This window comes from Cherax quadricarinatus, chromosome 73 (genome assembly GCF_038502225.1).
Source record: "Cherax quadricarinatus isolate ZL_2023a chromosome 73, ASM3850222v1, whole genome shotgun sequence".
NCBI lineage: Eukaryota > Metazoa > Arthropoda > Malacostraca > Decapoda > Parastacidae > Cherax > Cherax quadricarinatus.
This window is the reverse complement of record NC_091364.1, coordinates 23,198,100-23,222,479: the sequence shown is the minus strand read 5'-3', so window position 1 is coordinate 23,222,479 and position 24,380 is coordinate 23,198,100. Positions and strand designations below refer to the sequence as shown.

At 41.3% G+C, this 24,380-nt stretch overlaps 1 protein-coding gene across 1 annotated transcript in view; it reads left to right on the top strand.

Moving 5' to 3' along the window:
* The window catches only part of LOC128701155 (uncharacterized), a 182,750-nt gene that overhangs the window by 51,948 nt on the left and 106,422 nt on the right, over positions 1–24,380 (top strand). Inside the window, exon 6 of the mRNA XM_070100645.1 lies at positions 14,208–14,403. Coding sequence (XP_069956746.1) covers positions 14,208–14,403 — 196 coding nt within the window. The remainder of the gene's footprint in view (positions 1–14,207; positions 14,404–24,380) is intronic.

Here is a 24,380-nt window from a genome sequence, read left to right as displayed (position 1 = left end):
CTGCAGCGCTGTATAGCCCTTGTGGCTTAGCGCTTCTTTTGATTATAATAATAATAATAATTGACAATACTCGCAGCAGCAATGCATCATGCAGGCAGCATCAGTTTGAGTAACCCTGCCCTATCAGCAGCATCATACTGTATTAACTGTACTAACTGGACAGTAAATTTCACCATGGCCCCTAAAATGAAGTCTGAATCTTGCACTGGAGATTGTGGCAAGAAAGGCTCTTACTCTCGAACTCTCTATTTGTTTTCACTGTTGCACATAAACCTGTCTGTATCTGTCTGCCTGTATATCTGTGTATCTCTGTGTGTCTGTTTATCTGTCTGTCTACCTATGTGTCTGTCTTTCTGTCTACCTGTGTGTCTTTGTCTACCTGTGTCTGTCTACCTGTGTGTCTGTCTTTATGTCTACCTGTGTGTCTTTGTCTACCTGTGTCTGTCTACCTATGTGTGTCTTTCTGTCTACATGTGTGTCTGAGTGTCTGTCTGTCTACCTGTGTATGTCTGTCTTTCTGTCTGCCTGTCTGTCTCAAGAGCCACTCATTAACCCGTAAACGGTCCAAACGTATATATACGTTTTCTCAACATTTGAAAGAATGTAAAAAAAGTAGATCTTCTTTTTGTTTTTTTACATTTGAAAATGTGTAAAAAACTTTGATCTACTTTTTTTTTTGTTATATTTGAAAATATGTAAAAAAAACGTAGATCTACTTTTGTAGCACTACACATGTGAACGTAGATCTGCTTGGACCGTTTACGGGTTAAGAGTGTACTTGGTCTTGAAGATGCCATATTAATAATGATAATAACACAATAATAATCACTGAGGCGTATTAAATGTGTATAAAACGTTAATAGTATAGACATTTTGCTTAATCCATCTATGATTTTTTTTTTTCAAAATTATATAATAAACATGCTACATAACATATAAACATATAAATTAACAAATATGAGATGTTTTTCTGGTCGACTTGACAGAGTGAACAGGAACCATTCGTGTCCAGGCTGGTAACAACAACCTTCTACACACTCATTCATTTATTCATTTAATCTTGTTTACTCACCTCTCACTCTACATTAAGACTACAGATATTTTAAGGTAAGTAATGAGTGGACACGATTGTTATATTATAGTTTAATAATAATAATAATAATAATATTAGCACACATGTATTATTGTAATAATAATAATAATAATAATAATTATTAATATTATTATTAATTTAAGGCACTGGAGCACAGATCCACTGTATAGCACTGTCTGGATTATTTGGGTTATCCTAGGTAATTTATACTACGTATGATAACTTTACTTACGTGTACCTGTGAGAGAGAGAGAGAGATACAAAGAGAGAGAGAGATACAAAGAGAGAGAGAGATACAAAGAGAGAGAGATACAGAGAGAGAGAGAGATACATAGAAAAATACAGAGAGAGAGAGAGAGATACAGAGAGAGAGAGAGCCACATTCAGTCAGCCAATCACCCACCCGGCCAGCCAGCCAGCCAGCTACGTATTACACATGCTCCAGAGTTGTTTCTCTTTACTTAGGGTATAGGTTATACTTCATTCTGGCAGGATGACACTATCAGTGGTATTCTCCCATTCCACTGTGTCGACAATACATAAAGATAACAGTAACATGTGATACTGTATGCGATGTAAAATTTACGATACAGTTCACTACCATGTATACATTATATACAGTAAATAAATAATTAAAATATAACAATAGAAGTAAATTATGGTAAAAAAAATGAAATAATGATTGTACATTACATTACAGTACTATGTAGGTAGTTTATATAGGAAAAGTTTGACATTATGCCCTACCCAGTATGTCGGCAATTTTCAAAGGTTCGACTTGCGTCCATTTTGACTTAGGACCTGTTGGTCGGAACCAAGCTTGGTCGTAAGTTGGATGGTAGGTGTACATGATAGCCCTGGTTGAATGGCTCTTATGTTCCCGACCCAATGCGGTATGTGAAAACCACCAAAGGGTGAAAAAGAGTGGGGTTTTCATTACTGAATGTGTCTAAAATGCCTGATAATATGTTTGCACTGTTATACAGTGGACCCTCGCCTAACGATGGCATCACATAACGTTAAATCTGCCTAGCGATACATTTTAACGCAAAAATTTTGCCTCGCCTAGCGCTAAAAAACTCGCTCAACGCGATTCGTCCGAGACGCGTCCATGTGCGGCCTGAGCCAGCCTCACTTGTTCCGCGGGTGGCAGTGTTAACAAGCCAGCCTCCGCGGTCACATCCAAGCATACAATCGGAACATTTCGTATTATCACAGCATTTTTAGTGATTTCACCTGCAAAATAAGTGACCATGGGCCACAAGAAAGCTTCTAGTGCCAACCCTACAGGAATAAGGGTGAGAATTACTATGGATATGAAGAAAGAGATCATTGCTAAGTATGAAAGTGGAGTACGTGTCTCCGAGCTGGCCAGGTTGCATAGTAAACCCCAATCAACCATCGCTACTATTGTGGCCAAGAAAACGTTAATCAAGGAAGCTGTTCTTGCCAAAGGTGCAACTTTGTTTTCGAAACAGAGATCGCAAGTGATAGAAGATGTTGAGAGACTGTTATTGGTGTGGATAAACGAAAAACAGATAGCAGGAGATAGCATCTCTCAAGCGATCATATGTGATAAGGCTAGGAAGTTGCATGAGGATTTAATTAGAAAAATGCCTGCAACTAGTGATGATGTGAGTGAATTTAAGGCCAGCAGAGGTTGGTTTGAGAGATTTAAGAAGCGTAGTGGCATACATAGTGTGATAAGGCATGGTGAGGCTGCCAGTTTGGACCACAAAGCAGCTGAAAAATATGTGCATGAATTCAAGGAGTACATAGACAGTGAAGGACTGAAACCTGAACAAGTGCTTAATTGTGACGAAACAGGCCTGTTTTGGAAGAAAATGCCAAGCAGGACCTACATTACTCAGGAGGAAAAGGCACTCCCAGAACATAAGCCTATGAAAGACAGGCTTACTCTGTTGATGTGTGCCAATGCTATTGGTGATTGCAAAGTGAAGCCTTTATTGGCGTATCACTCTGAAACTCCCAGAGCGTTCAGGCAAAAGAATATCCTCAAGGCTAATTTGTGTGTGCTGTGGAGGGCAAACAGTAAGGCATGGGTCACTAGGGACTTTTTCTAAGATTAGTTACACCATGCATTTGCCCCCAATGTGAAAAATTACCTAATTGAAAAGAAATTAGACCTTAAGTGCCTCCTGGTGTTAGACAATGCCCCTGGTCATCCTACAGACTTGGCAGAGCGACTTTGTGGGGACATGAGCTTCATTAAGGTCAAGTTTTTGCCTCCTAATACCACTCCTCTCCTGCAGCCCATGGACCAGCAGGTTATTGCAAACTTCAAAAAACTGTACACAAAAGCTCTGTTTGAAAGGTGCTTTGTAGTGACCTCAGAAACTCAATTGACTCTAAGAGAGTTTTGGAGAGATCACTTTAATATCCTAAATTGTGTAAACCTTATAGGTAAGGCTTGGAAGGGAGTGACTCAGAGGACCTTGAACTCTGCTTTGAAGAAACTGTGGCCAGAATGTGTAGACCAAAGGGATTTTGAAGGATTTGAGACTAACCCTGAGAAGCGTATGCCAGTTGACGAATCAATTGTGGCATTGGGGAAGTCCTTGGGGTTGGAGGTTAGTGGGGAGGATGTGGAAGAGTTGGTAGAGGAGGACAATGAAGAACTAACCACTGATGAGCTGCTAGATCATCTTCAACAGCAAGAGGCTAGACCTGAGGAAACTGCTTCGGAGGAGGGGAGAGAGAAATTGAAGAAGTTGCCTACTTCAAAGATTAAGGAAATATGTGCAAAGTGGCTTGAAGTGCAAACCTTCATGGATGAAAATCACCCTCACACAGCTATTGCAAGCCGTGCTGGTGACTATTACACTGACAATGTTGTGAAACACTTTAGGAAAGTCATAAAGGAACGAGAGGTACAGGCCTCTATGGACAGATATGTTGTGCAACAGAAGTCCAGTGACTCTCAAGCTATCCTAGTGGCATTAACCCTTTCAGGGTCCAAGGCCCAACTCTGGAGTCACGCACCAGTGTCCAAGAATTTTCAAAAAAAAAAAAATTGTTATTTTTTCTTATGAAATCATAGAGAATCTTTTTGTGAAGGTAATAAAACAAAAAGTACGAAATTTGGTGGAAAATTGACGAAATTATGCTCTCGCGAATTTTGATGTGTCAGCGATATTTACGAATCGGCGATTTTGCCGACTTTGACTCCCATTTTAGGCCAATTACATTATTCCAATCAACCAAATTCTTAGCTATTTCACTAGTATTACTTCTATTCTATCGATTGAGCACAAGAAATCGCCAAGTCAACTGTTTCAACTACAAAATAAAGTGATCGGAAATTGTTAATTTGGCCAATTTAACACAAAGTTCAAAATATTCCAATTTCAAAATAGGGTCCAGAATAAACAATGTAGGCATTCCTGGCACTAAACTAACATTTCCTCTGTTCATTAGTTATGTTTTGAGGCTTTACAAATAAATTCCATTTTGATTTTTGATTCACATAATGAATTTTTATTCACACCAAAAAATAGAAGATTTACTCTTATGCAATACTGTAATAATTGTATAAATATCATCACCATATTTGTGAATGTATATTAGACCCACCAGCTGACGTGTATTAGACGTGTGAGGTCGTTTGTTTACTCTTGAATATCGGCAAAAATTTAACATTTCCGCTACTTTGAGCTCAGTTTCAAGCCATTTCCAGTGCTAAAACCAATCAAAATCATCTCTATTTCTGTAATATGTCTTCCATTCTATCAAATGAGACCAAGAAATCGCAAATACAACTATAAAAAACATAGGAAAAAACACTGCAAAGTTGCTGTTTTAATCGAAAAATCATGATTTCAGTTTTTTTTCTCTCATTATACACAGTGTGCTGCAGGATCTGTTTTATGTGGTGCACACATACCACATAGATGTATTCTCTCATATCTAGGCCCAAATGTACCACTCACAGTTTACAGAGTGAGCTGAGCTCATGGCGTAGATCTACGGTTTGGACACTCACCGTAAAGCCGTAGATCTACGGGACGGACCCTGAAAGGGTTAAAAGAAGAAGGGAAGTAACCCCGGGAAAGGACTTGACACCTCAAGTCCTAATGGAAGGGGATTTCCCTTCTAAACACTTAAGACCATCCACACACTCCCCTCCTCCCATCCCATCAATCATCACCAGATCTTCAATAAAGGTAAGTGTCATGTAACTGTGCATGTCTTCTTCAGTTTGTGTGCATTAAAATTAATATTTCATGTGGTAAAAAAAAAATTTTTTCATACTTTTGGGTGTCTTGCACGGATTAATTTGATTTCCATTATTTCTTATGGGGAAAATTAATTCGCCTAACGATAATTTCACATAACATTGAGCTCTCAGGAACGGATTAATAGCGTTAGGCGAGGGTCCACTGTATATTAGATGCTCAATACAGCTAGGAATATAAAAGAAGAGATAAAAAATTAAAATACACTGTACAATGGTACCTTGACTTACGAGTTGAATCCATTCCGTGACTGAGCTTGTAACTTAATTTGCTCATAAATCAAATCAATTTTTCTCATTGAAATTAATTGAAATGCCATTAATCCATTCCAGCCCCCCAAAAAAACATCCCAATTATTTTTTTTTTTGTTATGGGTTTTTAAGTAAGAAAAATGTATTTATAAATAATAAATATATAAAAGCATAAAAGAGAATGTAAAGGAATAAACTGGTTTTATAAAGTGTATTTACCTTGGAGATCAGACGACTTGGGCTAACGGAAGAGGCTGGCGGAGGTGGAGGGTCGAACCACAAGTCGACTACATGCACACCTCACTCGTGTTTTTCTGTGATTTCGTGCTTTAATTCAGTGGACATCATCCTTCTCTTCTTCTCAGCACTGTCCTTTGCACTTACTTTCTTAGGACCCATGGTTAGAAAAAAGAAATTTGGCAAAATAACTGCACAAAATGCAAGCACAACACAAGAGATGGAGGTGTTGCGCAGTTTGTGAAGGTTGATGACTGGTGATAGTGGAGACTGCCCCGGACCCACTGTGCCTGGGTGCCAGCCACGTATATACAAAACTCAAAAAGCCTCCATAAGCACATCTACATGCAGCACAGATACCATGCTTCCAGCTAACTTAAAAATGAATACATGTCGATGCATGGAATAATTAAGGGCATATGGTGTGGGAGGCAATGTGGTGTTGAGAGTAACAAGGTCGGGACTAGTCATTGCCTCTTCCCCCACGCCATGGGGGAAGGGTGTGTAGATGAAGATGATAGGAACATACTGGTTTTAAGGAGTCACATACCACATCTTTCATGATGTGCATGGAAACAAATAGATATTGTGTTTAATGTAAGCAGGACAGTGTGAGCAACAGTGCACAGTCCTGTGTAGGGAAGTGCCTTCACCCCACTCCCTGGGCTTGCCCTGTGTGTAGTGTACCCTCCTGCACCTTCCATAACCCCACACCCCTGGCTTCCCCCACCAAACTACCTGCACCTCCACCATTCACATATGATCTTTTATATTAATGTAATATTGATAAGGTAACAAAAGGACCCCAATGGAAATAAGTCTGACTTTTTTGGGTTATCCTAGGTTCTCTACACACATGCTGCTATGTACGATAATCTATGTAACTGTATTTGTGTATACCTGAATAAACTTACAATGCTGAGCGGATGTTGTGGCATTTGCTGCGCCAACTAGTAGTGGCTTATCTGAAGCTTGCTCATAACTCGGATTTTGGCTCACAACTCAAAGCAAAAAATCGGCCGAGTGATGGTTCGTAACTCGGAAAACTCATAAGTTGGGGCACTCATAAGTCAATGTACCACTGTACAGTGGTACCCCGAGTTTCGTACATAATTTGTTCCAGAAGGCTGTTCAAGTGCTTTTACCGAACGAATTTGTTCCCATAAGGAATAATGTAAATTAGATTAGTCCGTTTCAGACCCCCAAAAATACTTACAAAAGAACTTACAATAAAACACTTACACAGTTGGGAGCTGTACAAAACTTGGGTACCACTGTACATACACTACTTACCTTAAAATATGGTGCCAGTTGCCCTTCCCTTACACAGTTGTTGTGCAAAAATAGCGGAAAAGCCATGAATGCATCAAACATAATGAAAAATGGCTCAGTTGAAAGCCAGTGAAAATGTGGAACACTGAGAAGAAAGTGTTATATGAGGGGCCCTCCTGCATAACCACTGGATCGTGGAGTTATTAACCCCTTGAGGGTTCATGCCATAGTTTTGTGGCTTTGAAGCCAGGGCCACTGCCATAGTACTACATCATGAGCTCAGCTCACTCAGATAATGAGTGAGCTGAGCTCAGTGTTAGATGAAGCGAACGAACTGTTAGATGATGATGTAAATGAACTGTTAGAAGATGATGATAAGGAAGAGAGAAGTCCGGTAGAAGTGTTGGCAGAGCTCAGTGTACAGAACAAAAAGAATAACAGTTAACATTTAAACAGTTATGTGAGCAGTTCCATATTGGTAAAGTTGCCGACTTACACCAAAGAGGACCCTGAGACGCCTAGAATAATTGCTCTGAAATTGGGTCTAAATCAAGTTATGATGCCTTACATGTACTAAAGTATTGCAGGGTAAAATAGACCAGAGACACATTACAGAATGCTTCAGTACTACCATGTTAATCAGTAGTTAACTGAGGGGTTTGTGGAGACACAGAACTAGGCTAAGGAGGGGTTATTGAGATGGTTTGGACATGTAGAGAGGATAGAACAAAGTAGAATGACTTCGAGAGTGAATAAATTTGTAATGGAGGGAAGGCCTAGGAAAGGTTGAAGGGAGGGGGGTAAAGGAGGTTTTGTGTGCGAGGGGCTTGGACTTCAAGGAAGCATGCGTGAGCATGTTAGATAGGAGTGAATGGAGACAAATGGTTTTAGGACTTGATGTGCTGTTGCAGTGTGAGCAAGGTAACATTTATGAAGGAATTCAGGGAAACTAGCAGGCTGGTCTTGATTCCTGGAGACAGGAAGTACAGTGCCGGCACTCTGAAGGAGGGGTGTTGTGGCATACAAAGAGTGCGTAACCTTTATTCGGCGCTTGTACACACCCTCATTGAAAGGCTGTCTCCCCCAACCAGCAAACCAGGTACTAAGGGTTGATGATGGGGCCCTGTCGTTCAATCAGTACCCAGGTTCCAGCCAATGAGAAGATGGTTTTGGCAATCGCAGAGGTGATGTGGGTCCCACTCACCTGTCTGCCCTTGTCATTCTCATTCTAGAGCTGGTTGAAACACGGTCTGCTCTCTAGTGGCTCCTATTCTGCCTTGCTTACCGTGGAGTGCACTAATACCTTTTGTTGTATATAGTGTACATACTTCTGTTCTAAATTGGTGAAGGATAATACAAGTCAAAAGTTTTTTCTGCTGTGTTTATTTCGCTCCCTTTACACCCAGGGTAACAGGCCTTTGGGATTCCTGGGTTGTAATATGGGTAGCCTGTCCGGGAGCTGGAGCTGGACTTAGAGCACGGGTTGAGCCTAGGGTGACGCTGGAAGCAGGAACATTGTGTAGCTTGCTGTCTGGCATTTCATTAGCTTTGCCAACGCTTTACAAACTTTGCGTGTCAGTTGCCTTGCTATGGTCAGCCTTGCTATTGTATGATCATTCAACAGCTCCCTACTAGCTTGTTCAGTGTGCTCGCTTCGCTACGGTCAATCTTATGTGAAGATTTTGCTGTCAGCTTTGCTATTGTGTATCCACCTTGCAAGCGTATGTGCGTATTCTGCAATTGTACTGTGCATAGCTAAGTGTATCCTGCAAATGATGTTACGTTTAGGTACAAGTATTCTGCAGTCATACTGTGCATAGCTAAGCGTGTTCTGCAAATAACGTGTTACGTTGGGGTATTCTGCAATCGTACTGAGCATAGTAAATAACTTATACATTGGGGTATGCCACTTAGATGAGTCAGACGTCTGGTGTCGGCATATACTTTATTTAACTTGCCTAAATTGTCCCTACAGCATTGTTGGCAAATTGCTAGTTCCATTGGCATTGATTACGAACGCACTCTCACAGCTGCACAACTGCATTCACTGATCACCGACAAACTTTGGGAAGAGGAGATGGCACATCTGACTCCTCCCTCTATGGGAGCCAGGAATAAAACCCCGAAGTTCTCGCAGGAGGAAATGATACATCAACGGAGCAAAATCGTCAGTCTCGTGCAACAGGGTTGTCTGAAAGCGAATCAGCTGCATTGGCACTTGAGTTGGTGAAAATCAATCTTGAGCAGACTAGGGAACAGAGGGCACTTGCTGAGGAAGAGTTTGATAGGAAAAAAGAAGGAAAACAGTTTTCCCAAGTTGTAAATGACTTTAGTTTACAGAAAGCAGTACAGCTTGTTCCCCATTTCAATGAGGCAGAACCAGAACAATTTTTCGAAACTTTAGAAAAATCAGGCTCAAGCCTTGAGGTGGCTGGAACAGCATTGGGCGCCGTTGGGTCACACATCATTGTTTGGCAAGGCACAGAAATTTACATCAGTGTTAAATGACACTGATTTTTCCGATTATAAAGTAGTAAAGACCACAGTTTTGGGAGCATATACATGTATCCCAGCTAAGTACAGAAAGTCATTTAAATTAGGCAGACGACAGCTTGGTCAATCCCTGGTTGATTTTGTGCGACAGCAGACCAAAGCTTTTACCAGCTGGTATAAAGTAAGCGGTGTTGCTACCTTCGATGATCTCGTGCAGCTTATTCTGGTTAACAACCTGCTGGAGTCTGTGGGACCAGAGGTTAGAGTCTTTCTGCAAGATCGTGACAACCACTGCATTGAGGCAGCCAGGTTGGCTGATACCCTTGAAACTAACCACTCCTTGTCCGAGCGGTCCCATCTCTCTTTTCAATAGCCTGGCATGAGCAGAGATCGTCAACCTTGGAGGATGAAGTGCCAGCCGGAGGGAGAACGTCTATGTCAGCCAATTAAGTAACCTGGTGAGCCACGCTACTCTACTTATGGTCCACCTGGTGAGAGACAAACCACTTAACATGGTGCAACTCGACAACAATATCCAGAGAGACACCAGCCAGAGCGACACCAGTTACAAAGTCAGCAGGGAGTTAAGGGCAAGCCTGTCGTATGCTTCCTCTGTAATAAAGTAGAACACATCCATCCCAACTGCCCCCACAAACCCCAACCTATTGGGAAAATCCATAATATCCTGAGTAACATGTCCCTGAAAGTAGTAGAGAAAGGGATGGCCCCTTATTACTGTCAGAGTTGTAATTCCCTTCAGGAAGACTCAAAAACAACTGATGTCAGAACCTTTTAGAGATACTGGAGCATATTGCTCACTTATAAGAGAGGGAGTACTTCCCCTTTACAATAACACCTCCCTGCAATCCTCTGTTTTGCTGGAAGCATTCAGAGGAGCAATATTTTCTGTCCCCTTGCATAGCATTTATGTACAGTGCAAATATTACACTGGATACTTGACTGTGGGTGTATCCAAGGGATTCCCCATGAAAGATGCCATGTTATTACTGGGTAATAACATTACCACTGCTAGTGTATGTCCTGAACCCATAATGATTAATTCTTCTCCGGTGTTGGCCGTAACTCGGGCAACATCCCAAGGGTTGTCTGGTGAAAATGCTGACCTATCCTTGGACGACTCTGATCTTGGAATAGCCAATTTGTTTTACAAGGAAAACTGGCCAGGGCCTTGTAAATTTAGTGAACAGACCCAGGTCAAGCCTTCCTATTCCAAGGTTGCAGGATTATCAAATATCTTTGTTTCCATGCCCGAGGGACTGTCCTTCCGGGAGGAACAATGAAAGGACCCTTCTTTGAATTTCGCTTTTCAGGCAACCATGGGTAAATCCTTTTCAGATCATCCAGTCAAGTATAAACTTAAAAAAGACTATTTGATCTGCACTGAGACTGGTAAGGAGATAGAGGGCTGGCAACTGTCAGACAGGTTAGTGGTTCCAACAAAGTTTAGACCTCAAATATTGAATATAGCTCATAATACTTCATTAGGAGGTCACCTAGGAATTACTAAAACATTATATAGAATTACAAAAGAATTTTATTGGCCAAAATTAAGGCAGGATGTGAAGAATCATATCCAGTGTTGCCGAGAATGTCAGCAAGTTGGGAAACCTGGACATTCCATTAAACCTGCACCTCTCCAGCCTATACCTGCTGATGGAGAACCTTTTGCAGATTTAGTTATAGATTGTGTAGGTCCACTACCTAGGTCGAAGTCTGGAAATCAGTACTTATTTACGGGTATAGTCCGTTTGAGCTGGTCTTTGGGCACAATGTATGAGGTCCTTTTCGGGTGTTCAAAGAAGGATGGATGGGAGAAGACATTAGCTCAACACTACAACCCGTCTTCAAGGTTTCAGGTGGCACGTCAGTTAGCCAAGGCTAACTTAAAGGCAGCTCAAAATAAGATGAAACAGAGGTATGACAGAATTGCACAATTCCGCTCCTTCTATCCAGGAGACAAGGTGTTGGTACAGGAACCTATACTTGGCCACACCTTGAAAGCTAAATTTACAGAACCTATGCAAATTGTAAGTAAATTATCTGATGTAAATTATATGGTATCTCCCCTTGATAAGACCTCAAATACAAAAACTTGCCACATTAATCAATTAAAATCTTTTCATACACCAGATAAAGTCCCAGTAATGACTCTGTCCTCTACCTCTGAGGACGACTCTGACTCTTTGCACTTTATTTCTGAAATTAATGTCAAGTTTCCAAACTCTGTCCTCCTCAAGGACCCTAGCCCTTTAATGGTGGGGCTATCTGAAACTCAAGCAACAAGTTTAACTGTGCTTCTACAGTCATACCCTGATATTTTTTTGGATGTGCCGAAAAAATGTACATTAGGTTATCATGACGTAGATGTGGGAAACTCTAAACCTACTAAACTCTCCCCCTACAGAGCTAATCCTGAAAAGCAGAAGCTACTTCAGCAGGAGGTAGAATTTCTGTTAGAGCATGGGTTAGTGGAGGAGGAGTTTAGTCCATGGGCTTCACCGTGTATCCTTGTTAAAAAAGCTGATGGAGGTTTTCGTATGTGTACAGACTACCGTAAGGTGAATGAGGTCACAATCACAGATGCTTACCCTCTTCCTCGTCTAGATGACGTAATCGACTTTGTGGGTAAGGCTACTTTTGTGTCAGAGTTAGATCTCCTTGAAGGTTACTATCAGGTACCTTTGACGGAAAGGCGAAGGAAATCTCTGCCTTCGTAATTCCAGGAGGTCATTATCAATATACAGTTACCCCCTTCGGAATGAAAAACTCCCCCTCTTCATTCCAGAAACTTATCCATCAGGCTATTAAAGGACTTGAAGGCACGGCAGCATACCTGGATGATATTGTAGTGGTGTCTGATACTTGGGATCAACACCTACTTAGACTTAAGGCTCTCTTTGAGAGCTTTCAGAGTTCCCATTTAACTGTTAATTTATCTAAGTCTTCCTTTGGCCAGGCCACTGTTACTTTTCTAGGCCATGAAGTAGGTAGTGGCAAAGTTGCTCCTAAATTTGCTAAAGTTCTTGCCATTAAAGATTATCCAGTTCCACATGATAGGAAGTCTCTTCAGCGTTTCCTAGGCATGATAGGATTTTACAGAAAATTCTGTAAAAAAAAATTCAGATATTGTAGCGCCTCTTACCTCTCTTACCAGTCACAAAGTTCCCTTTATTTGGACCCCAGAATGCCAAAATGCTTTCACTAAAGCAAAATGATTATTGTGTACTGCACCCATTCTTTTGTCTCCAGACTTCTCCAAACCTTTCTCATTACAGGTTGATGCTTGCGAGTCTGGGATTGGGGAAGTACTGTTGCAAAACGGGGATGAGGAGTTGCAGCCTGTAGCCTTCTTCTCACTAAAGTTCCAGCTGCACCAGAGGTCTTACTCTACTATCGAAAAAGAAGCCCTAGCGTTGGTACTGGGTTTGGAGCACTTTGATGTTTACGTGGGCCAGACTTCGCACGTGGTCGCTGTCTATAGCGACCACAACCCTCTAGTATATCTCGAAGCCATGAAGAACCACAATACAAGGCTCATGAGATGGAGTCTACTACTGCAGACTCTTTATCAAGAGTCTAAAACTCATAATTATAATTATATATTAGGTTAGGGACCTGTGATAACCCCTTTCAGGGAGTGCGGGATATCATCCTCCCGCACATTGGTCCTACGCTAGCCCGACTGTCTGCTGTCTTGCTCTGAGTTTAGGGTTTGGCTTTTTGTCGCGCATAAAGCTGAACTCTATCTAAGAGTTGGATGGTTGAGAGGAAAGGCGGTCCCATTATTTGGTGCCATGGCTGCATGGGAGGTGGGAGCCTAATCCTGAGCCCTCTCGGGGTGGGGGTGTGGCATGCAAAGAGTACATAACCTTTATTCAGTGCATGTACACACCCTCATTGAAAGGCTATCTTCCCTAACCAGCGAACCAGGTACTAAGGGTTGATGATGGGGCCCCGTCGTTCAATCAGTACCCAGGTTCCAGCCAATGAGAAGATGGTTTTGGCAATCGCAGAGGTGATGTGGGTCCCACTCACCTGTCTGCCCTTGTCATTCCCATTCTAGAGCTGGTTGAAGCACGATCTGCTCTCTAGTGGCTTCTATTCTGCCTTGCTTACCGTGGAGTGGACTAATACCTATTGTTGTACATAGCGTATATAGTGTACATACTTCTGTTCTAAATTGGTGAAGGATAATACAAGTCAAAAGTTTTTCTGCTGTGTTTATTTTGCTCCCTTTATACCCAGGATAACAGGCCTTTGGGACACCTGGCTTGTAATAGGTGTTAATGTTGCAGTTTTATAACTGTAGTGTAAGCATGCCTTTAGCAAGACAGTGATGGAGTGAATGATGATGAAAGTTTTTCTTTTTTGGGCCACCCTGCCTTGGTGAGTAACAGCTGATGTGTTAATATAATAAAAAAAATGTTGGCGGGGTAGGCTTTCTAGGAACATATATCCTCAAAGTTGTATTTTCACTGGCAAAATGTAGGCTTACTATGAATATATTATTACCACAGAGTTATATTTTCACTGCCAAGGTAGGCCTATGAGGAATGTATTATTATCTTGAAGTTATATTTTCAGTGAGGAGGCACTGCATGAAGGCAGTGAAGAAAGCAAGGAAAATGGTGAAGCACTTGAGGATAAGAATGATGAAGAGGTTGACAGCACTGCTGAGGTTCAACTGTCACATGATGTTGACAATGTTGCCAAGACTCAACTAGCACGCAAGAAGAAGAAAAAGAAGAATAAGAAAAAGAATCAAGTTTATGACTTGTCGGTAAGTAGCGAGACGTGAATTATACCTGTGCTAGCCCTCTGACCAAGCACGTGTGTTATACCTGTCATAATCCTGTGACCAGTTTTGAGAGTTTCTGTACCCTTACAGCTTGGCTTAGGGGCCAGGCTTTTCACTTGATTGGAAGTTCAACTGGGCTGTTGCCATTGGCAGCCTGCTGACCCTCCTATCTACTGCAGCTTGGTTGGTCTGGCATTTAATAATAATAATATTTTGACATAATACATGTTTATACAAAGGAATAGAACAGTTGGGTGTACATGCCAAAAGCCCCTTTATATGCAGAGCATTTCTTGCAAACTTAAAATTAACTTGATTACTAAGGCAATAACAGTACATATGGTCATTAGATGAGTTACGATGAATACAAGAACTGAGTATTCTGTTAGGTCATGCTGTATGGCTTTAACCCTTTCAGGGTCGAGAGGCCCTCTCCTAAACTTGTTCTCAGGGTCGAAAATTTTTCGGAAAAAAAATTATTTTTCTTATAAAATGATAGAGAATCTTTTCCCGATCATAATGATGCCAAAAGTATGAAACTTGATGGAAAACTTACGGAATTATGCTCTCGAGAAGTTACCAGTCTCGCCGATATTTATGCATCGGCAATTCTGCCCACTTTGTGCCCTATTTTTGGCCAATTCCTGTGTACTAGTCGACAAAAATCATATTTATTTTGCTAGAACTCCATTTTTTCTATCAAATGAGTACAAGAAACCATCCATTTACCATTTTCAGCTATCCAGTAAAGTGGTTAGAAATTGGCAATTTTGCCAATTTCACACAAATTTCAGAAGATGCCAATTTCCAAATAGGGTCCAGAATAAACCAGACAGATATTCCTGGCACTAAAATAACAAATTCTCTGTTTGTTAGTCATGTCCCCAGGCCCCTCTTATATTTCTTTTGCTTTCCACTTTGAATTTTTATTCTTACAAAAAACAAAAGATTTACTGTTATGCAGACTACTGCATTAGTGTAGAAATGGTATAAATAATATCAGTGCACTTGTGAAAGAATATTAGACTCACCAGTTGACGTGTATTGGACGCTTAGCATGATTTGTTTACTTTTGAATTTTGGTAAAAATCAAACATTTCTGCTACTTTGAGCTCAATTTCAACGTACTTTTCATTGTGAAACCAGTCAAAATCATCTCAATTTCTGTAATATGTCTTCCATTCTATAAAATCAGACCAGGACAACTAGAATACAACAATAAATACCATACGAAAATACAGTGCAAAGTCGCTATTTTAATCCAAAAACACGGTCAAAGTTTTTTTTTTCTCATTACGCACTGTGTGCTGCAGGATTTTTTTATACTGTGCACACTGACCACATAGACCCATTCTTTCATATGGAGGCCTACCAGCTTTCTCTCGCTAGATTTGAAGGCGCTAGAATTTAGGCATACAGTGGACCCCCGCATAACGATATTAATCCGTTCCTGAGAGCTCATTGTTATGCGAAATTATCGTTATGCGAATGAATTTTCCCCATAAGAAATAATGGAAATCAATCCGTGCAAGACACCCAAAAGTATGAAAAAAAAAATTTTACCACATGAAATATACATTTTCCTACACACAAAGAGAAGGATACATGCACAATAGTAGAGTAGTACATGCACAGTATATATTGTGCATGTACTACTCTACTAAATGAAGAATAAATGACACTTACCTTTATTGAAGATGCAGCAATGACTGATGAGACACTGTGTCCTGGGAGTGCCTTTTCCTCCTGAGTACTGTAGGTCCTGTTTGGCATTTTCTTCCAGAGCAGGCCTTATCACACTGTGTATGCCACTATGATTCTTAAATCTCTCAAACCAACCTTTGCTGGCTTTAAATTCACCAATATGAGCACTAGTTCCAGGCATTTTTCCCTGTTCACCTGGGTGTTAGTCGACTGGTGTGGGTTGCATCCTGGGAGACAAGATTAAGGACCCCAATGGAAATAAGTTGACAGTCTTCGATGACACTGACTTTTTTGGGTTATCCTGGGTGGCTAACCCTCTGGGGTTAATTGTTTCTTGGTATTCTCAATAAACCACACCAGCAACGGTGCTACAGCAGCAGCAGCTGACAGTGCTACAGCAGCAGCAGCAGCAGCAGCAGCAGCAGATGACAGTGCTACAGCAGCAGCAGATGGTGCTACAGCAGCAGCAGATGGTACTACAGCAGCAGTAGCAGCTGACGGTGGTACAGCAGCAGCAGCAGCTGATGATGCTACAGCAGCAGCAGCAGCTGACAGTGCTACAGCAGCAGCAGCAGCAGCTGACAGTGCTTCAGCAGCAGCTGACAGTGCTACAGCAGCAGCAGACAGTGCTACAGCAGCAGCAGACGGTGCTACAGCAGCAGCAGCAGCTGACGGTGGTACAGCAGCAGCAGCAGCAGCTGACGGTGCTACAGCAGCAGCAGCAGCTGACAGTGCTACAGCAGCAGCAGCATCAGCAGTTGACCATGGTACCACAGTATTTCGATAATATTTCTCACCCTTTTTACCACAGGGTTGGCACTAGAAGCTTTCTTGGGGCCCATGGTCACTTATTTTGCAGATAAAATCACCAAAAACACTGTAATAATACGAAATGTTCCGATTGTATGCTTGGATGTTACCGCGGTAGCTGGCTTGTAAACAATGTCACCGGCGGAACATGTGAGGCTGGCTCAGGCCGCACATTAGACGCGTCTCGGACGAATAGCATGGAGCGGGTTTTTTAGCGGTATGCGAGGCAAAATCTTAGCGATAAAATGTATCGGTATGCGGATTTAACGTTATGTGATGCCAATGGTATGCGGGGGTCCACTGTACTAGTACGTCAATAACCCTGGTGCGTAAGCCGTACTAGTACATCAAAAACCCTGAAAGGGTTAACCCTTTGAGGGGTCAAGAATTTAAAAAAAAAAATTCAACTGGGAAAAAATAAACCAAGAGCTATCAGACATACCCTGGGAATCAGACATGAGCACCCTAAATCCCCACCAGTGCCTAGAGAAGCTGAATACAGAAGCATACATAGTATGTATGAAACATGTACCATTGAGGAAACCCAGAGGAAGATCAGATATAGAGAGAGAGTGTAGATGGTACTGAAGAAGAAAACGGGTTACTGAACTGCTTAAAAACACAAATATGCTACAACAGAGGAAAGATAGACTTAGCAGAGAGATCACTGAATTAGAGCAAAAACTTAGGATGTCATACCTCACAGAAGAAGTACAAAGGGAAGAAAAGACCATACAGGATATTGCAAGAAACCCCAAATATTTCTATTCCTACGCAAAATCCAAGCTAAGAACTACCTGTAAAATTGGACCACTACTGAGAGGAGACTCGTATACTGACGATGAACAGGAAATGAGTGAAATCCTAAAAGAACAGTATGAGTCGATGTTCAGCAACCAACTAAATGACAGCAAGGTAGAAAATGCAGAAACATTTTTCACTCCAGAAGAAGGCCGCACAGACCAACTAACTGACATTAGTACAAATCCCATAGATTTTGAAAAAGAAATGGAAAACATGCCCACTCACTCAGCACCTGGACCAGATTCATGGAATGCTCTGTTTATAAAGAAGTGCAAAGTACCACTAGCACAAGCCCTCAGTATTCTTTGGAGAAAGAGCTTAGATCTAGGTGAAATACCGGAGGCCTTAACCTTTGAGGGTCGACAGGCCCTCTCCGAGACTCGTTCTCAGGGTCGGCCAAATTTTAAAAAAAAAAAAAAATCTTACGAAAAGATAGAGAATCTTTTCCCGATCATAATGACACCAAAATTATGAAATTTGATGGAAAACTTAGGAAATTATGCTCTCGCGAAGTTAGCGGTCTCGGCGATGTTCACGCATCGGCGATTTTTCCCACTTTGAGCCCCATTTTCAGCCAATTCCACTGCACTAGTCGACAAAAAACATGAATATTTCGCTAGAACTCTATTTTTTCTATCGAATGAGTGAAAGAAACCACCCATTTACCAATTTCAACTATCCAGTACAGTGGTCAGAATTTAGCAATTTTGCCAATTTCACACAGATTTCAAAAGATGCCAATTTCCAAATAGGGTCCAGAATAAACAAGAAAGACATTCCTGGCACTAAAATGACATTTCCTTTGTTCATTAGTCACGTCTCAAGGCCCCTCTTACATTCTTTTGCTTTCCACTTTGAATTTTTATTCTCACAAAAAATAGAAGATTTACTGTTATGCAGACTATGGCATAAGTGTAAAAAATGGTATAAATAATATGCACGCACTTGCAAAAGAATACAGTGGACCCCCGCATAGCGAACTTAATCCGTGCAAGAGGGCTGGTCGTTATGCGAAATGTTCGCTATGCGAATTAATTTTCCCCATAAGAAATAATGGAAATAAAATTAATCCGTGCAAGACACCCAAAAGTATGAAAAAAATTTTTTTTACCACAAAAAAATGTTAATTTTAGTACACACAAACTGAAAAAGGCATGCACAATTACATGACACTTACTTTTATTGAAGATCTGGTGATGATTGATGGGATGGGAGGAGGGGAGAGAGAGTGTTAGTGTTTAGAAGGGGAATCCCCTTCCATTAGGACTTGAGGTAGCAAGTCCTTTTCTGGGGTTACTTCCCTTCTTCTTTTAATGCCACTAGGACCAGCTTCAGAGTCACTGGACTTCTTTCGCACAACATATCTGTCCATAGTGGCCTGTACCAAACGTTCCTTTATGACTTTCCTAAAGTGTTTCACAACAGTGTCATTGTAATAGTCACCAGCACGGCTTGCAATAGCTGTGTGAGGGTGATTTTCATCAAAAAAGGTTTGCACTTCAAGCCATTTTGCACACATTTCCTTAATCTTTGAAGTAGGCAATTCCTTCAATTTCTCTCTCCCCTCCTCTGAACCAGTTTCCCCAGGTCTGGCCTCTTGCTCTTGAAGTTGATCTATCAGCTCATCAGTGGTTAGTTCTTCATTGTCCTCCTCCACCAACTCTTCCACATCCTCCCCACTAACCTCCAACCCCAAGGACTTCCCCAATTCCACAATTGATTCCTCAACTGGTATACTACTCCTCTCAGGGTTAGCCTCAAACCCTTCAAAATCCCTTTTGTCTACACATTCTGGCCACAGTTTCTTCCAAGCAGAGTTCAAGGTTCTCTTAGTCACTCCCTCCCAAGCCTTACCTATAAGGTTTACACAACTGAGGATATTAAAGTGATCCTTCCAAAACTCTTTTAGAGTCAATCCAGTGTCTGTGGTCACTTCAAAGCACTTTTGAAACAGAGCTTTTGTGTACAGTTTCTTGAAGTTGGAAATGACCTGCTGGTCCATGGGCTGCAGGAGAGGAGTGGTATTAGGAGGCAAAAACTTCACCTTAATGAAGCTCATGTCCCCATAAAGTCGCTCTGCCACGTCTGTAGGATGACCAGGGGCATTGTCTAACACCAGGAGGCACTTAAGGTCTAATTTCTTTTCATTTAGGTAATCTTTCACATTGGGGGCAAATGCATGGTGTAACCAGTTATAGAAAAATTCCCTAGTGACCCATGCCTTACTGTTTGCCCTCCACAGCACACACAAATTATCCTTGAGGACATTCTTTTGCCTGAACGCTCTGGGAGTTTCAGAGTGATACACTAATAAAGGCTTAACTTTGCAATCACCAGTAGCATTGGCACACATGAGAAGAGTAAGCCTGTCTTTCATAGGCTTATGTCCTGGGAGTGCCTTTTCCTCCTGAGTAATGTAGGTCCTGCTTGGCATTTTCTTCCAGAACAGGCCTGTTTCATCACAATTAAACACTTGTTCAGGTTCCAGTCCTTCAGTTTCTATGTACTCCTTGAATTCATGCACATATTTTTCAGCCGCTTTGTGGTCCGAACTGGCAGCCTCACCATGCCGTATCACACTATGGATGCCACTACGCTTCTTAAATCTCTCAAACCAACCTTTGCTGGCCTTAAATTCACTCACATCATCACTAGTTGCAGGCATTTTTTTAATTAAATCGTCATGCAACTTCCTAGCCTTTTCACATATGATCGCTTGAGAGACGCTATCTCCTGCTAGCTGTTTTTCATTTATCCACACCAATAAGAGTCTCTCAACATCTTCCATCACTTGCGATCTTTGTTTCGAAAACACAGTTAAACCTTTGGCAACAACAGCTTCCTTGATTGCCGTTTTCTTGCCCACAATAGAAGCGATGGTTGATTTTGGTTTCTTGTACAACCTGACCAGGTCGGTGATACGTACTCCACTTTCATACTTATCAATGATTTCTTTCTTAATTTCAATGGGTATTCTTACCCTTTGAGGTGTAGGGTTGGCACTAGAAGCTTTCTTGTGGCCCATGGTCACTTATTTTCCACAAACAGCACCGAAAACACTGTAATAATACGAAATATTCCGAGTGTATGCTTGAATGTTACCGCGGAGGCTAGCTGGTAAACAATGGGACGGGCGGCACATGTGAGGCTGGCTGAGGGCCCACATTGGACGCGTCTCGAACGAAGTTCGCTGAGCGGGTTTTTGTCTACTATGCGGGGCAAAATTTTAGCGGACAAAGCGTTCGCTATGCGGAATGTTCGCTATGCAAGGCGTTCGCTATGCGGGGGTCCACTGTATTAGACTCACAAGTTGATGTGTATTGGACGCTTGGCATGATTTGTTTACTTTTGAACTTTGGTAAAAATCGAACATTTCTGCTACTTTGAGCTCAATTTCAAGGTACTTTTCATTATAAAACCAGTCAAAATCATCTCAGTTTCTGTAATATGTCTTCCATTCTATAAAATGAGACCAAGAAAACTAGAATACAAATATAAATACCATACGAAAATACAGTGCAAAGTCGCAGTTTTATTCCAAAAAAACGGTCAGTTTTTTTTCTCATTATGCACTGTGTGCTGCAGGATTTTTTTTATACTGTGCACACTGACCACATAGACCCATTCTTTTATATGTAGGCCTACCAGCTTTCTCCCACTAGATTTGAGGGCGCTAGAATTTAGGCGTACTAGTACGTCTAAAACCCTGGGTCGTAAGCCGTACTAGTACGGCCGAAACCCTCAAAGGGTTAAAGACTGCAGACATAGCTCCTTTGCACAAGGGAGGCAGTAGAGCACTAGCTAAAAATTACAGACCAGTAGCCCTAACCTCTCACATCATAAAAATCTTCGAAAGAGTGATGAGACAGCAGGTTACAAAGTTCATGGACCAGCACAACCAACATAACCCGAATCAGCATGGTTTTAGAGCAGGATGATCGTGTCTGTCACAGCTGTTGAACCATTATGACAGAATTATGGAGGCACTGGAAGACGACCAAAACATAGATGTGATTTACACAGATTTTGCAAAGGTGTTTGACAAATGTGATCATGGAGTGATAGCACACAAAATGAAGGCCATGGGCATTACTGGGAAGGTAGGCAGATGGATTTTCGGTTTCCTAACACACTGAACACAAAAAGTAGTAGTGAACAGGGCAAGATCCAGCATCAGCGAGGTCAAAAGCTCAGTGCCCCAAGGCACTGTCCTGGCACCTCTGCTGTTCTTCATCTTCATAGCAAACAGACAAAAACACCCGGCACACTTTTGTATCATCATTTGCAGATGACACTAAAATAAGCATGAAAGTCAGTACGGTAGAGGACGCTGAAAAAGTACAGGAAGACATAAACAGGGTTTTCCAGTGGGCGGTGGAAAACAATATGACATTCAATGGTGATAAGTTCCAGCTGCTTAGGTATGGAAAGAACGAAGAACTCAAAAGGAGCACTATATACAAAACTCAAGAGGGTCACCAAATAGAATATAAGGAACACGTAAAAGACCTAGGAATAATTATGTCAGCGGACCTTTCTTTTAACCCTTTCAGGGTCCGTCCCGTAGATCTACGGCTTTACGTTCAGGGTCCAAACCGTAGATCTGCGCCATGAGCTCAGCTCACTCTGATAAACTGTGAGTGGTACATTTGGGCCTAGATATGAGAGAATACATCTATGTGGTATGTGTGCACCACATAAAACAGATCCTGCAGCACACTGTGTATAATGAGAGAAAAAAAATGAAATCATGATTTTTCGATTAAAACAGCAACTTTGCAGTGTTTTTTCGTATGTTTTTTATAGTTGTATTTGCGATTTCTTGGTCTCATTTGATAGAATGGAAGACATATTACAGCTGGTGGGTCTAATATACATTCACAAATATGGTGATGATATTTATACAATTATTACAGTATTGCATAACAGTAAATCTTCTATTTTTTGGTGTGAATAAAAATTCATTATGTGAATAAAAAATCAAAATGGAATTTATTTGTAAAGCCTCAAAACATAACTAATGAACAGAGGAAATGTTAGTTTAGTGCCAGGAATACCCACATTGTTCATTCTGGACCCTATTTTGAAATTGGAATATTTTGAACTTTGTGTTAAATTGGCCAAATTAACAATTTCCGAACACTTTATTTTGTAGTTGAAACAGTTGACTTGGCGATTTCTTGTGCTCAATCGATAGAATAGAAGTAATACTAGTGAAATAGCTAAGAATTTGGTTGATTGGAATAATGTAATTGGCCTAAAATGGGAGTCAAAGTCGGCAAAATCGCCGATTCGTAAATATCGCTGACACATCAAAATTCGCGAGAGCATAATTTCGTCAATTTTCCACCAAATTTCGTACTTTTTGTTTTATTACCTTCACAAAAAGATTCTCTACGATTTCATAAGAAAAAAATGACAAATTTTTTTTTTGAAAATTCTTGGACACTGGTGCGTGACTCCAGATTTGGGCCTTGGACCCTGAAAGGGTTAAAGACCATAACAAGACAAAGATCACGACAGCCAGGAAGATGACTGGGTGGGTATTGAGAACTTTCAAAACAAGGGAAACAATGCCGATGGTGACACTTTTCAAATCGCTAGTGCTCCCTCACTTAGAATATTGCTCAGTGCTGGCGGCCCCGTTCAGGGCAGGAGAAATATCGGAGCTGGAACAAATACAGAGATCGTTTACGGCTCACATTGAGCCAGTAAAGCACCTAAACTACTGGGAACGCCTGCAAGTCTTGAACATGTACTCGTTGGAGCGGAGGAGAGAGAGGTACATGATAATATATACCTGGAAGGTACTCGAGGGTTTGGTCCCAAATCTGCACACTGCTGTAACAACATACTGGAGTGAGAGATATGGGAGGAAGTGTAAAATAAACCCAGTGAGGAGCAGGGGTGCGGTGGGGACAATAAGGGAACACTGTATCAACATCCAGGGGCCCAAGCTTTTCAACATCTTACCAGAAGATATCAGAAAAACTGCTGGAACAAGTGTTGAAGCCTTCAAGAGGAAACTAGACAGGTATCTTCACCAGGTGCCAGATCAACCAGGCTGTGGTGGATATGTGGGGCAGCGGGCCTCCAGCAGCAACAGCCTGATTGACCAGGCAAGCACCAGACGAGCCTGGCCCATGGCCAGGCTCAGAGAGTAGATATACTCTCGAAATTCTTCAGAGGTATATATCAAAGGTATAAAATGGTAGAGAATCTTTTTCTGAAGGTAAAAAAACAAAAAGTACAAAATTTGATGGAATATTCATGAAAATACGCTCGTGAATTTTACTGCGTCAGCGATATTTATGCATTGCTGGTTTGCTCACTTTGATCCCTATTTTAGGTCAATTACAGTTTTCTAGCCGACCAAATTCTTAGCTATTTCGCTAGTATTGCTTCTATTTTATTGATTGAGCACAAGAAACTGCCCAATCAACTGTTTCAAATACCTTCTAAAGTGATCAGAAATTGGAAATTTGGCCAATTTCACACAAAGTTAAAATATTCTAGTTTCAAAATAGGGTCCAGAATAAACAATGCAGACATTCCTGGCACTAAAATAACATTTCCTCTGTTTGTTAGTTGTTTCCAGGCTTTACAGATGAATTCCACTTTGATTTTTTATTCACATGAAG